The sequence below is a fragment of the Lepidochelys kempii genome, chromosome 24 (assembly GCF_965140285.1).
Source record: "Lepidochelys kempii isolate rLepKem1 chromosome 24, rLepKem1.hap1, whole genome shotgun sequence".
NCBI classification, from domain to species: domain Eukaryota; kingdom Metazoa; phylum Chordata; order Testudines; family Cheloniidae; genus Lepidochelys; species Lepidochelys kempii.
In genome coordinates, this window is record NC_136403.1 from 12714890 (window position 1) to 12730457 (window position 15568).

The 15568-nt window shown below is 57.5% G+C and overlaps 1 protein-coding gene across 6 annotated transcripts; it reads right to left on the reverse strand.

Annotated features, from left to right (window-relative positions):
- Nucleotides 1-3159: 3159 nt before the first annotated feature.
- LOC140902400 (uncharacterized) lies at nucleotides 3160-15373 on the reverse strand. Of its 6 annotated transcripts, none has more exons than XM_073322409.1 (7): nucleotides 15290-15373; nucleotides 13090-14055; nucleotides 9810-10918; nucleotides 9478-9604; nucleotides 7611-8222; nucleotides 6956-7113; nucleotides 6301-6391 (listed from the first exon to the last, which is right to left on the reverse strand). In XM_073322409.1, the coding sequence occupies exons 2-7, from the start codon at nucleotides 13718-13720 to the stop codon at nucleotides 6383-6385; spliced, it is 2646 nt and encodes an 881-aa protein (XP_073178510.1). In that variant the 5' UTR covers nucleotides 13721-14055; nucleotides 15290-15373; the 3' UTR covers nucleotides 6301-6382. The 6 variants fall into 6 exon arrangements, with proteins under 6 accessions (XP_073178514.1, XP_073178510.1, XP_073178512.1 ...); XM_073322411.1 differs by having other exon boundaries at nucleotides 15286-15355; XM_073322410.1 differs by lacking the exon at nucleotides 15290-15373 and adding an exon at nucleotides 15128-15268.
- Between the last annotated feature and the right edge of the window lie 195 nt (nucleotides 15374-15568).

Below are 15568 nucleotides of genomic sequence, written 5' to 3' on the forward strand. Positions count from 1 at the left end.
CTTCAAAGGGAATTAACAGAACAGGGCAATTATTGAGTGATACATCTCCTGCCATCCACTCCCAGCTTCAGGCAAACAGAGGCTCTCAGAGCATGGTGTTGCATCCTGGCTAATAGCCATTGATGGACATATCCTCCATGAACTTATCAAGTTCTTTTTTGAATCCTGTTCTAGTTTTGGACTTCACAACATCCCCTGGCTAAAAGTTCCACAGGTTCACTGCCTTGTGTGAAGAAATATTTCCTTTTGTTTGTTTTAAACCTGCTGCCTATTAATTTCATTGGGTGACCCCTAGTTCTTGTGTTATGTAAGGAAGCTTTTCACTTTCTCCGCACCAGTCAAGATTTTATACACCTCTATCATATCCCCTCTTAGTCATCTCTTTTCCAAGCCGGAAAGTCCCCCAGTCTTTTTAATCTCTCCTTACATGGAAGCTGTTCCATACACCTAATCATTTTAGTTGCCCTTCTCTGTACCTTTTCCAACTCCAGTATATCTTGTTTGAGATGGGGCAACCAGACCTGCATGCAGTATTCAAGATGTGTGCATACCATGGATTTATAGTAATAGTGGAGGAGCTTGGTTTACCAGACTGATCAGCAAAGCCAAAGCTGATAAACTATGTGAAAAGGCTGCAAACTGTGAAATCCTCTGGATTGCATCACCATGCAGAAAGCCTTATAAGCCAGTAATTGTCAAAGCCAATTTTAGAAGTACTTAAAAAGAGACTGTTAAGAATGCTGGAGCCACAACACAGTTTATGCAAACAAAATGACTGTCACATCATACTTGCTCTTAAAGCAAGAGATACCATGCACACTACAAACTGGAGGCCAATGTTAAGAGCATTGTCATTTGTTAATCCTGAAGTTGGACACTGGTTCCAACCAAGACCAGCAAATGCTCACTATCTTTCTGCAAGAAACTCAGCTGACTGGTTAGAAGCATGCGGTGCTACAGTGAAAGACTGAGCAGTTGAAAAAGTAAAGAACTCTGTCACCGCATTCAGAAAATCTGCATACGTGGCTGATGAACACACCGATGTAAATCATAGAATAGAATCATAGAATATCAGGGTTGGAAGGGACCCCAGAGGGTCATCTAGTCCAACCCCCTGCTCGAAGCAGGAAGATAAATAGGTGTTGTCACGGACTCACAGGTCGTGCCGACTCTTGGCCCTGTACAGTCCCTGGGGGGAACCCCCTTCAGTGTGACAGCCCTTCTTGGGGATCCACTCTCAGGGATTAAGCCCCTTCACCTCCTGGAACTGCACCTCTCTGAGCCTTTAGCACACCTGTCTTTTGTGTGGGCCCCTTCAGGGAGTCCACTCACTCAGGACCCCAGGTGTCAAGTATTAAGTCACTGCCTATGCTATGTTGATATCAGTGGTAGGTCAGTAGATGAATTTCTAGATGTTCAGGTTATAGAAAACACATTGGCTGCACCTCTGACAGAGCCTGGGCCTGTGCAGAGCCTAAGCTGATCGCCTAGATAGGGGGCAGCTTCCCCTGTATGACCCACACTCCCTAAGTCTGTGCAGAGCCTGGGCCGATCACCCAGAGAGGGGGCAGCTGCCCCTGGTGTGACCCATGCTGCCATAGTTTGCACAGAGCCTGGGCCGACTGCCTGGAGAGGAAGCAGCTTCCCCCGTGTGTCAGCCATGCTGCCTGAGTCTGCGCAGAGCCTGGGCCGATCGACCTGAAAGGGGGCAGCTGCCCCAAGTGTGACCCACACTGCCTGAGTATGCACACCCACATCTGAGAAGAATTAAATGCTTGTCAATTGAACCCCAAACTGATATCTGTTTGTGCATTTGATGGAGCTGCAAACTTCTCTAGAAGACATAGTGGAGCACAAGCTTTGCTCAGAGAAAAGTAACTCTAATCTCTCCAATACACACTACAGAGGCCTTCTACTCCAACTAGTGCTAGTACAAGCTGCAGAATCTTCAAAAGGCATTTAAAAAGCTATATATTTAATGTTTTCATTATCCCCTGTTTCAGGACTAAATGTCTTGTAAAATATAGAAGATGCATTGGGACAGAAGTTCAAATTAGTCCAACCTGGGAAAATCAACTGGCTTTCTCATGAGTGATCCCTGGCTGTTGTCTTAAAATTACTACAACCATTATTGGCGGCTTTGGAAAGTATCTACTGAGATGGGACAGATCTAAGTAGTAAGGCTGGTGGACTACTTTTCCTACTAAATTCAGAGAACACAATCGCCACTCTCTCTTGTAAGTCTACTGTTGAAACCACTTAGGTCATTAAACAATGGCATCCAGGCATCTGCTACAATAGTAATAGATCTCTGTCCAGCACTGGAAGCTACACTTGGATCAGAGTGATATCCATTGAAAATGTACTGGAAGAAGCAAAGACTTCAGTTCAGAAGTTGACTAATTAAGGCACTTATATTAACTGCTTAAATGAAGAAGACAAGAAGTGTTTGTTAAGCCAGCTGAAAAAGTAAAGTACATGGACTTGATTCTTACATCTCTACACAACTACTTTTGGATTCCATCAACCTAGCTTTTACAGATGCCTGTCTTATAAAACACCGACAGTTATGTGGAATGAGGCACTACCAGCAATGGGGCTGCCATATGACCACTACAGAATAGAGAATTTGAACACAGAGTGGAATATCGTCTGATGAACGAATGTAGATTTGATTTCAACTTCATCATCATCATCACTAATGGTTCAACCCAATTTTTGTGCGGTTTCCTGGGATTAAAGAAGTAGGAATTCATCTCTTTCTACTCCCAGTCACAACAGCTACAGCTAAGTGTTCCTTTTCCTCATTGAATAGAATTTTGTGTTCTGAAAGAAATCGCCTTCTGCCTGATCATGAGCATATCATGAAGGACTGAAAGTACCTGACACGAGAAGCCACCAAAAATGAAAGCACTGCATTCGAGAAGGTCATTAACAGAGTTGTGAAAAATTATAACAAACCAAGAAGGATGTAGATATAGTGCTTCATAGTAGGCTTGTATAGCCAACTTTAATTGGTGTTATGATTTAAAAACGAGTTAAATCTAATAAAATGGTTGTGAAACATTTTTCAGTTTTTACTATGGTGCCATATAGCCCATCTTTGCCCTAAAAGTCTCACCCCTCATCAGTCCTCCCCCTGTATTTTTGAACACACCCCCTAATTTCAATTTCTGTGGAAAACACTGCAGTAAAACATTTTTTCTGTGCGATATTTGTTTATATCACATTCTGTCAGTTGCAATATTCAGCATCAATTATCCTCCTAATGTAAATAGCAGGGTAGGTTTGTTGATTTTGCTAAGCTGCTTCCATGGGAGAAGCCTGAATGGGGCCAGGGGTTTCCCTCCATGCACTCCTCCTGCCTGCAAGCACTGTCCCCACAGCTGCCATTGGCTGTGAACAGGGAGCTGTGGGCAATGGGAGCTGCGAGGGTGGTGCTTGCAGAGGGGCAGTGCAGAGAGTCACATGCTGTCCAGCTCCCTTTCCCCCCAGAGGCTGCAGGGGGCCATGGAGGGGCTTGTCTGTGCTGGGGGGCAGTGTCCCAGAGCAGTGAAGCCATGCAGACTTCATATGCCTGCTCGGAGCTCTGGGGAATTCCTGCAGGGGGCACCCCCGCTGAGCACCTCCACGGCTCCATGCCCATCGCCGTGTGTTGCAGTCGCCCCCCGCAGCTGTTCTGGGAGCAAAGCAGCGGTGGAGGGTTGGGGGAAGCAAAGTATTATCTGAGGGTGGAGAAATAGTTCCCTCCCCGCACTTATGTGGACCAGCCCCACCACGCCTGGCAAGGCCCTTCTGCACTACACCAAGGTCTACTGCCCCACTTGGCTGGGCTCCACTGGGCCCTCCTGCCCTGCCCAGTTCCACCCCACCTGGGGTCAGAGTCAGACGTTACCCTGCCGCTGGTTTGGAGAAACTCCCCCTCACCAGTCACGTCTCCAACTCCTCTACTCCTGTGAGGGGGTTAACAGCCACCAGTTAGCACAGTACTAGGGTGTTTCCCTCTGGCTGAACCCAAAGAAGTGTGTTTGCCATGGGGCCAGTCCAGCCAGGCATCCTCTGGCTGTGAAGCCCGGGTGGGCCAGAGGGGTGCTACAGGCCTGCAAGAGCATCTCTCTGCAAGAGGCCAGGCTGGCACAGTAATGACTGGTCCTAAACTCTGCCCCATGCACCTAGAGCCAATGTCCCAGTGCCAGGCAAGCAGGAGGCAGAGCCCTGGGCCAGCACGCTCCCTCCAGCACACCCTAACCCAGGCAAAGGCCCCAGGAAGGAATGTGTCGGCTGGACAGCTGCTGGCCCGCCTCCGAGGCAGCCAAAGTGTGGCACTAACCCCAGCACAGCCTGAGAGCCAGGTGGGTGTGTCCTCTCAGCTCTGAGCCACTTGAATCTCTTCTGCAGCCACAAGGGAGAAGTGACCTGGGCTGGAGAGAGCTGTAACCAAAGGGGCTCTCTGATGTTCCTCTGGGGGAGTCTGAGGGGTCCCTTCCCCCTATCTGCCCCACACATGGGTGATGCTCCTCTGGCACAGGGAGCCAATGGCATCCCTGGAATAAATGTGGTGCATTCTCCCATGCCACCACAGACCAGTCACTTTTAATGGGCAGGGTACTTGACTGGCTAAGGTTCTAGTGGGGTGTTCTGGGGGCTCTGGCCATGTGCTGGGGTCCATGCTCGTCACTGCAGGGGCCTTGGTTTGCAAACACCCTTCAAAGTCCATTCTCAATGAGGCCTCATGGTTTTGTTCCCACTCACTGCACTGCTGAATAGATCCCACTTTTACAACCTCCCTCAAATTGAATAACAAACGCCCTCCATGGCGCTGGCGGGGATTTCCCAGCCTTCCACCTAAAACAACATCCCAAAACACCCACCATGCCGCTGGAGGGATTCCCCAGCCTCCCCACTAAGCCAACGTCCACTGAACCACTGGGGGGGCGCGGGGGGAATTTCCCAGCTTCACCACTAGCAGTGTCCGAACCACCTGCTGTGCCACTGCAGCAATTTCCCAGCCTCCCCCCAATGCGGCCTCCAAAACGCCCGCTATGCTGGGAGAGGGATTTCCCAGCCTCCTGGCTAACACATCATCTGGAACCCCCCACCATGTCGATGGAGGGATTTCCCAGACTCCCAGCTAATGCAGCCTCCAAAATGTCCACCATGCTCCTGGAGGGATTTCCCAGCCTCCCCGTGAACACAGGCTCCTGCTTCTCTGCTCTGAAAAACATGACAGAGACGACACCACGTGTTGGTGGGCCATGCTTAACTCGACAGGCTCAACAAGCACCAGCTGAGTGGCTGGTGGGGGATGGATTGGCATGGAGCATGGTTAATTGGCAGGGAGAGGAGGAGAAGCAGCAGAGAGCCAGGACCCCTTCCCCAAGTCATCTGCTTTAATCCCAGCCCCTCAACCATCGGGGTCATCAATACCAAGGCCAGAAGGGATCATTGTGATCACCTAGTCTGGCCTCCTGCATTGCTCAGGTCACGAATGACCCCAACATTAGCCCTAGAACAAGAGCGTTTAGAACAGCCCATCTTGATTTTCAATTGACAGCAAGGGAGGAGCCACCATGGCCCTTGGGAAACAGTCCCTTGGATCTTTACTGTCACATTAAAAACTGACACCTTATTTCCAGGATGAATTAGTCCAGCTTCAACCTCCAGCCCCAAAATGGTGTTGGACCTTTCTTGGCCCTCTGCACAGTCCATTGCTGTAGAGTTGTTCCCCACATAGGTACAGACAGGCAGGGCTCAAGTCACCCCTGAACCTTCTCCTGGTTGAACTAACTGGACACTCCCCTGACAGGCTCCCTCCCCCAGCAGCGGCCAGTGGTGCACTCTGGCTGGGGGCTTCCCTCACCAACTGGGTGCCCAGAAAGGCAGGCTGGGTGCTGAGACCATGCCCTGCCATACCCAGGGAGATCAGGATGAGCCATGGTGCACTCGGGAGTCCCTGACACAGCCACTTCCTCCCATTTGCAGGCACCACGTCCCCGGGCCTGGAGCTCTGTGCATTGCTTTATTGAGACCAACCTGAGAAGTGAAGGGGAAGTAGAGGGTTTTGGGGACATTGTATCAAAAAGCTAGCGGAGTAGGAAAGGCTCCCTGGAAAGTCCAGTGATGAGACGCCAGCTCCCCTGGCTCAGCACAGGCCCCGCTGGATCCAGCTCCCAACACCCCCAGGCAGTCAGCCCAGTGCCCCATAGGTTCTGTCCAAGGCCTCCCTGCTGCAGGCTCTGCCACGAGTATGGGGCTTGATGTTAGCAGCTCTGGGATCTAGTGGGAGGTTGTCACCTTCTCCCTGGGGCTGCCGACGCTGCTGCTGAACGTGTGGGCTCCTTGGCGGTGGGCCACGGCCAGCTGCTCATCAGGCACTTGGGCTTCAGGAGAGCTGCGGGGAGTGACAGAGTGAGAACAGGAGTTGCCAAGCCTAGCCCATCAGCCCCCCGCTGGGCACTGGGGTCAGGTAATGAGTGTATCCCTGGTCATCATGCTCAGAGCCCTGCATCCACCAGCCACCATGCATGTCTCTGGGGGGAGACCGGCCCATGCTGCCGGGGGTCTCCCTGGCAGGGGAAGTTGATGATTCTTGGAAGCAATTGGAAAATTTTCTGTCAAACCACTGGAAATTCAGAGGAGAAAAGTCTCAAGCCCCTTGGCAGCAAGGGGCTTGGCAGATACCTCCCGGCCTCATGGAGTCTCATGGGCCCTCTCAATGCGCCTGGAGGGCGGGTTACTGTGGCACCACCATGGCCCTCCCAGGGGCTCCCCAGGCTGTGCAATGGCTGCTGGCCCTGCAGCCCAGAGGGAGAGCTGAGGCACTGAGGTCAGAGCCAGTACAGCAATTTGTGCACTATGGTGCCTTGCGCCAGGCTGGCCCCTGGCAGCCTTGTGCCCCAGCGTGCTCCTGCTGGGCAGGGCACCAGGGCAGCTGTTTGTCTGGCCAGGCACTTACATGTGTCTGTTGGGGTACAGCCATGCCGGGGCTCTCGGCCGCACCCCAGGGGGGTTTGTTCGTTGTCGGCCTCCTGTCGTTCAGGATGCGCGAGATGGTGCCCAGGGCCTCAGCCAGGCCCTGCAAGTGGGTGCCGCTCAGCCCGTACAGGGTGGAAGCTGCAGGACAAACACGCTGCATGGATCTTGCCCCGTGGCTGGGAACAGAGCCCAGTCCCATCAGCCCTGGGAAACAGCCTACTACTGCTGCCTGCTGATGAGAACCAGCAGATCGCTCACCATGCCCTGCTCAAATACTGGGATAACCACCCGCTACCACTGCCTCCTAATGGAGATACTCTGTTAGTGCATGTGCCAACTTGGGGCTGCGATTCTGTCTCTTTATGGACTGCCCCAGTGGTACCCCTATGGAGTAAATCTCTGAGCTCAGAAACCCAGGGCTGGGCCTTTGGCACCAAACTCACTCCCAACCTTGGCAACAGTGTCAACCTGGGCCTGCTCACCAGAGGTGCTGCCTCTTCCCTGTCCTGGCCTAATGGGCCTGCAGCTGCTGAGCCCCTCTGGGATCTGTTTGCTGCTGTCAGGCCCTGGCTGGTGACAGAGCAGCCCCTGATGGAAGCCTTGACCCCATGGGCTCCCCAGGGACCAGTGCCTACCTTGGGTGATTCTCAGCTCCTCCCGCGTGGCATCCAGATCAGCCCGCAGTACCGTGCAGCTCAGGCAGCGGGGCTGTGTCCCCAGACATGCTGTACCGCCCTCCGGTGCCCTGTCTGTGCTGCCCTCTCTGTCCCATGGGGAGTCCAAGGACGTCTCCAGGAGGGTCCCGAGCACGGGGCCATCCAGCTCCGGGGATGCACAGCCGGCGCTCCTGGGCAAGGCGCCGCAGGCCCTGCCGCCCTTGGAGCCGGTGCGCTCCATCCGCACGAGGCTAGCAGGTATCTGCTGCTCACATGGAGCCCCATTCTGAGCCTCTGAGATGCTGCTGCCCCCTTGAATGGTGGCTCTGCCCTGTAGCACGCCGTCCGTCCCCACATGCCCTCCTGGGCCAGCAACGCATAGCTCAGTCGCCTTCCCAGCTGCTGGGCGTGGCACTGGGGCAGTGTTCTTCTCTGCTTGCTGCAGGTGCCCAGCGCTCTGCAGCGGCTCTAAGCCATTCTCCACTTGCTGTCCCTGCCTGGAGCCCGCTCTGTTGCGCAGGGGCTGGGGAGCAGCTGGCTCAATCGCCCCCAGGCTTGGTCTCCGCACCAGCGGGGCACACGGCGTGGCAGCTGGGAGAATAAATCACCAAGAGTTATTGCTCGAGAGAGACAGGGTCCAGTCCGGGGCCAAGGGGTTGGGCATCAGGGAGCTGAGTTCATCTCGGCTGTGCCCAGACCTTGGGCCAGTCACAGAGGGTCACTGGCCTCAGCTCTGTAACGGGGATGAAAGCATGGCCCTGCCTCATGGGAGAGTCAATGCAGGAGACTTGGGACCTTCACACCACACAGGAACCGCCTGGAAAGCCCAGACCCCGGCAAGCAGGTCTATGGCACTCTCCTCTCCCTCAGCACCGGGAAGGACTTAAGACACCAGGGTTTCATTACAGGCGGAGCTGGCAGCTCCCTCTATAGCTATAGTTGCCCAACACTTCTCATTACAGGACCCTGTTTTCAGCTGCATGTATCTTTGCCAAACTGCAGGTTTCCGGGCTGGGGTTTCCTTGCAAGCTGCCTGACTCCCGCTGAATCCAGCGGGAACCGTTCAACCCTTTCCAGAAACGAGAGTGGGAAAACAGCCTGCTTCGCTCAGTTACCGAACCGGCCATAATATTCACATTGCTCCTGAGCATAGGGTGCCAGAGGTCCTAAGGCCAGAGACTGGGTAGGGGGTGCTGGCCCCAGGGAGGTGCCTTTGGCTTTTTCTATGAAACCCTGCTCACGCCCAGCCACATCTGAGCCTCTAGAAAGTGTCAAGTTTGCACATGCTCAGTAGAGATCTGTTAGAACTCAGTTGCTAAAATTACTAACATTCCAGTTACCTCAAGCACACTCCAGCCTTCCATACGACCAGCCTGTGCATGCTCCATCCCCTCGCATGACGGAGCACGTTTCAGCACCTTGAGCAACCAGCCTGTGCATGCTCCATCCCCCAGAGCACACTCCAGCCCATGTATGACCGGCCAGTACACTCCAGCTGCAGCGGTAAGCAGGACTTCCCTTGCTATAGCTGCTGCAGGCTGCCAGAGGCACTGTGGCTCCAAGCTCCAGAACGGAGAGCAGGGAGACATCTCCCCATTCTGTCTATGCTCCAGGGCCTTCAGCCTCAGTACAGTGACAACTACTGCAGCCTGTATTGGGGCAGAGGAGCAGGTTGGGTGCTGAGGGCACACCCAGCCAGCATGGGGGTGAACTCAGGGTATCTCCTGCTAGTCCCCCTGGGACCCACCCAGGCTGAGCCCCCAGAATCCAGAGACCAGCCCTGCGCTGGAGCCCAACCAGCGCTTCAGAGACAGCCGGATCCAGTGCTGGGGAACGGAGGCCTCACCCAACAAGCCGCAGTTCCAGCCGTTCTCCTGCCCGCTGGCCCTCTGGGGCGCCCTCTGCCGCTCGGCCGGCAGGGCCCGCTGCGCTGCACCGACATCCCTGGCCCCTTCCTGGGCTGGCACCCGCGCCTGAAACAACAGGTGTCTCTGCTTAGTGCCAGCTAGTCCAGGCACTGTCCCCAGCACCACACGGGCCCATGCTGTGGAGCCACAAAACGTCCCCTGCACCAAGGACCAGGCACAGGGCAAGCAGCAATCCTGGTGCCATCACCCCCCACACCACTCTGCTCCCAGGGGGCGAGGCCATGGGATGTGCAGCATCCCATGTGCTCACCTGGGGCTGCCATCCGGGCTTCTGGGGAACAAGCTGGAAATCCTCTGCCAGGGCCACGGCCTCCTGGCCGCTCTCTGGGCCACGCTCCCGCACCCAGCTCTGCATTTCCTCAGGCAGGAGGCTCAAGAACTGCTCGAGAACCAGCAGCTCCAGCACCTGCTCCTTGGTGCGGGTCTCTGGCTGCAGCCAGCGATGGGAAAGTTCCCACAGGCGGCCGTAAACCTCCCGCGGCCCTTCGGCGTCCTGGTAGCGGAAGCCCCTGAAGCGCTGGCGCTGCGTCTCTGTGTCGTGGCGGCGCAGGACAGCTCCCTTCACCTTGGCACCGTCACTGGCCTCACTGGCATCCAGGCTGGCGTGGGTCTGTTGGGCTTCCCCGCCGAGGGGAGGGAGGAGTCGGGCTCCCCGCAGGCCTTTGGGCCCCTGGCAGGTGTCAGTCACTCGTCTGGAGGAGGTGAGATCAGTCTCATTCTCACCCCCTTCTCCATCTCCCCGTGAGGCCAGGGGGCCCAGCAGCCCCTCCCGACACCGCTCGCCCCAAGGCTGCTGCCCATTCAGCGGTTGCTGCGGCACCAGCCAGCGCAGGATCTCATCTGCCGTCCAGTACTGCACGGCTGAGGGTACTTTCCCTGCTCGCTCCAAGGCTCCCGCAGGGGCGGGGCCGGCTGTCTCAGCATCCTGCCCCTTGGCCTGCACTTGCACTGCCTGCTCCAGTAGAGTGTGGAACTGGAGCCCAGCTCCCTCCCGTGCCACTGGCTCTGGCTCCTGCAGTGGGGGTGCGGGCTGGGCCAGGGCCCCCACCATCTCCAGCTGCTTCTGGAAGAGCTTCTCCAGGAGCTGGGCCTGGAACTCCCGGTCCTCCTGCCGCATCTCCCGGTCATGCTGGATGAACTCGGCCAGGCTCTGCCTCTCCTCTGCCCTCCAGGCGCCAGCACGCCTTGTCCGCTTCAACTCCAGCTGGCTGCGCCCATGCTTCTGGGTGGGGCCCCGTGCAGTCTCCAGTGGCCCATCCTCCCGCGCTTTGCGCTTTCTGGCCCGGAGGTGCACGAGCCGGTCCAGCGCCGAGACCAGCTTCCGGGAGGCCAGTTGGGGCTCCACCGATGCCGATGGGTCTGGAGAGAAAAAGAATGCAGAGTAAGGGCCCACAGCACACCTGGCTCGGCACAGACCCCGTTGTATTGGTATGGCCCACCCCTGCAGCTCCCTTTACTGTACAGCGTCTGCTCCCAGTCAGGCTGGGGCACCAAGAGCGATGGCGCATGGAAAGAGGGGCACAGTGCTACCCTCAGATGAAGCCGATGGTGCCCAGAACAAGGAGAGGGAAACTCAGGACCGCTTTCCCCCTGTGGGCAGGCAGAGGAAGGCCCCAGACACCAGGCACAGTCCAGTTGGGCCAGGCAGGGTGGCGGAACCATGCACACAAGCCAAGGCTAGTTTCCAAAGCATGCCAGGCCCTGGCACACTGAGTGACGATGGCCAGGACAGGAGAAGCACAGCCAGGCTGGATCGGTGCTAACACAAAGGGCTCGAGCTCCATGGCTTGCAGACAAGAGAAGACTGGGACTGGAGAGTAATGGAGTGGCCTTGGTGTGCCAGGGCTAATTGGTGCCAGGGTGACAAGTGGCTCTGTTCCGCCCATGCCCCCTTCAAGGCCTGCTCACAGAGACTTGGTGGGGGCAACAATACGGATCCCCGGGACTTCTAGGGAAAGGCTTCAGCCCAGAGCCTCTGCCCGCCACTGGTAAACCTTGTTAGTATATAGGTCTGTTTGTTACCCTAGGCTAGACTTTGGGTTTGACTTTTTGATACTCTTATGCTAAAATGTGTAAACAAGGGACAAAGACACTGATATTGCTTCTGCCTAGTCAGCTGGATTTGTTAGTACAATGGGAACAGGTAAGAGCTGTTAAAGTGTTACTCCAGAGCACACTAAGATTGTCTCAACCACTATTTCAAGGCAAAGTCAAGCAACTAGTCGGGAGGGGCAAAGGGGCTTGGGGGGTGGGAGGGGTATAAAGCACTAAAAGACTAAAGAAATGTGCATCCCTGACCAGAGCACAACCTCACTCCTTACCCCTCCCATGGGGTACAAAAAAGGGGTGGGATGAAGACCCCAGACACAAAATGGAACATGACCCTAAGTTGTAAGGGCTGGGAATGTGAGCATGCATTGCAGGTATATTTGGGCTTGCTAAGGAGGAGGTGGGAAATGCGGATTAGGGAATGGGGACACAAGCAAGGCTCTGCGGTGTCAGAGCTGGGAACGGAACACTGGGAAACAGACTCTGCTGGTGTGTAGAGCTATGGATATGCTTATTTGGAACTAATCCCAATAGACATCAAATTACCTGCACTTCGGACTTCTGATTTCTGTCTGCGTGACAAGAACCAGAGGAGAGCGTGAACGGAAAGCCCTCTAACAAACCTCAGGGTCCTCTGAGACACACAGACCCCAGCATGCTCCTGGGAATTCCCGGCCAGCACTGCGGGACCCCAGACTGATATACGAGACCCTGCTCTGTCTTCCCCTTGCTTGTATGTCCCTTCCCATCCCCCACTGGTCATCTCGTTGCTCCACTTTGACCCCAATCATGCTGCAGTGGAAGCCTGACAGGCCGAGATGGCCCAGCCAGCTCTGCCAGCCTGTGAAAGACAGGAAAGGAGAGGGGCCTGCTAAGACCAGCCAGGTGATGTCCCCCACCAGGGGTATGGTGAGCCAGAGGCTGGAGAAGAGCTGTGGTGGCTGATTCACCTGCCCAGCTCAGCCGCCTGCCTGCAGCTCCATCCAAATTAATGTAACAGTTTCCCTCCTCCCCCCACGTTTCTCTTCAGATGGCCTGGGGCTCCCTCTCCTAGCAGTAGGGGACTGGGTCCCTCGGAAAAGGACATGGCCCCAGTGCTGTGGGGGAGGGCCCCTGTGGAGAGCTCCCAAGAGAACCAGGCCAGGCGATGGCAGCGAGGTTACCCCACCCCCTCTACAGAGTCCCCTGGGCTAGGCACCTTAGGGGGAGCAGGGCTTAGCTGCACCAGCCCACAACAGGGGCAGTTTGTGGCCCCATGGAGCTCTGGTCTCAGCCTGCCTGCAGTTGTGGGACCCAAGGACCCCAGCTATGTTCCTACCCTGGGCCATGTTCCCAGCCACGAGGCCCTGACACAGAACTGCTGCTTGCCAGGATGGCAAGATTCTGGCATGGCTAGGACTCCAGGAACCAGGGCCAGTGGGCAGGGTCGGGCCCCTGGTGTGGCACCTCCCAGCAACCCGTTGCCAACAACAGGGGCTTACCAGGCTCAGGCAGCAGTTCATCTGCGGACGCCTCTTCCTCCTTCACCTGCACGGCCTGCACCTCGCCCAGCAGGGCTTGCGCCTCAGGGAGCACGTAGCCCAGTTCGTCAGCTCCCTGGCTCTCTGAGGCTGCAGCTTGGGACCCCCAATGGTCAGAGGCCGAGGCCTGGGACTCCCAGTGCTCAAAGGCAGCAGTGGCTTGGGAATCCCATGGCTCAAAGGATGGTGCTCCCCAGCTCTCCGGGGCAGCTGTGCCCTCCTGCCTGTCTGGGGCGCCAGGCCCCTCGCCACTCTCTGCCAGGAGGCTGGAGCGGGTACTGTCGCAGCGCTGCATGATCTGGTCCATCTCCTCGTAGAATGGGCAGCGCATGGGCGGCCTCCCGGCTGCATTGTTCTCTTTGGCCTTGCGATATGTCACCTTGAGGCCTTTCATCTTCTCCCGACACTGGTCCCCGGTGCGATAGATGCCCAGCTCAGCCAGGCGCTGGGAGATGCCATCATAGACAACCCTGTTCCTGCCACGGGAGCTCAGGTCATGTGAGGTGGCCGCCTCCGCCCACAAGGCAATTAGCACTTTGATGTGATCAGCTGGCCAGCTGGCAGCCCGTTCCTGAGGTTTGTCCCGACGCATCGCAGCAGGCGGTGGCTGGACCCGTGGAGGATCCCTAGGGAAAGGTTCCAGTGCCCAGCACCAGGCCAACGCAGGGACCTCACAACACGACACACCACGACCCAGCAAAGCCAGGCCGCAGGCCTGTGCTCTTTGCCCCTACTCCAGGTGTCAAACTGCACAGGCTGGCCCCAGGGTCCTCATGGACCAAGGCTAGGGAACACCAAACACAGGAGGTCCCTAGCACAGGGCTGGTGGTTCCTGATCCTCAGATTGGTATCAGCCCCAGAGACGCTACCATCGGTGCCAGTGCCACGGACACAAGCAGGACAAGGAGAGTGGCAGGAATGAGCGTCCTGTACAGAGCAAGAGAGATGATCAGTTTGCAGTTGCTGCCCGTTGCAGGCTCTGCTCACCAATGGCCAGGCCAGCCCCCTTAGGTGCAGCCATGCGGGCCCCAATGTGTCAGACCGAGTGGAAGAGGGGAAAGCTCGTATGGGGCCAAGTGCTGCGGAGCAAGGAGCCAAGCTTGGTGGGTCGGCGAGCTTGGTGCAGTGCCTAGCTCCCTTACCTGAGAACAGACAACTGCCTGCCCCCTCCTCACTTAACCCAGCTCCCTGCCTCACAGCAGACAACTCCCTGGCCCGCAACTCAGCTCCCTGCTCCCCAGCAGAGTCATCCTCCACTGTAACCCAGCTCCCTGCCCCCAGCACAGACAAGTCCAGCCCCCACACCCGTTGCCCAGCTCCCCGGCCCCAGCACAGACAGGTCCAGGTCCAGCCCCCGCACCTGCCGCCCAGCTCCCCGCCTCCCTGCACAGATAGGTCCAGGTCCAGCCCCCGCACCCGTCGCCCAGCTCCCTGCCCCCCAGCACAGACAGGTCCAGCTCCTGCACCCGTCGCCCAGCTCCCTGCCCCCCAGCACAGACAGGTCCAGGTCCAGGCCCAGCTCCTGCACCCGTCAGCCAGCTCCCTGCCCCCCAGCACAGACAGGTCCAGGTCCAGGTCCAGGCCCAGCTCCTGCACCCGTCGCCCAGCTCCTCACACCCCAGCACAGCCGAAGGCGCCCGTGTTCCGAGTCCCGTTGGGGGCTCTCTCTCCCCGGCCCCTGCAGGGCCGTTGCTTTACCCCCGAGTGCCCCGCTCTGCTCCGACACAGAGGAGCGGGCCGTTTCGCAGCCAGGTGGCGCGGGGCACGGCTACGCGAGCAGAGGCCACTGGGCCTGGAGGGCCCGCCCGGAAGTGGGGCAAGCCGCGCCCGGCAGCCCAGCGGGACTCACGCGGGGCCAGGGCCCCGCGGCTGGGGCCGGCTCCGGCCCGGGGCTCGCGGGGAGGGCAAGGGCTGGCCGGCCCGGGGCGGGCGGAGGGAGCCCGCTCGCCCGGAGCCCTGGCGCCTGGCCTGCCCGGGAGGGCGAGGGAGGAGTTCCTGCCTTGGCCCGGGGCACTGTCCCCACCGCGGGAACGGGACCAGGCCAGCGGCTCGCGGGGGGCGATCGGCCCCTGCGGAGCCGCAACAGTCCCGGCCGGGGCCTGGCCCCGGAGCCGCCCGCCCGCCCGCCGAGCTTGGGCAGGGCAGGACAGGACCCACCTACCGCAGCCTGAGCCCGCTTGAGCGGGGGGTCATCGCCTGCCCCGGAAGCTCTCAGCAAATGCCGCCGCTGCCAGGAGACCACCCGCTATTGGCTGACCAGTCATGAAGGAGAGGGAGCGTCGATTGGCTGATCGAGCGGCCAGTCAGGGTGCAGGGGCGTAGCGAACGGTCTTGTCCCTCTGTCAATTTTTGCTGACACCTCGAGTGAGGAGCTGGCAGAGATAGGTTGATCTTTTGGAGTTCATCCGATCAGCGATTGGTGAACAGACCTGTCAGAGAG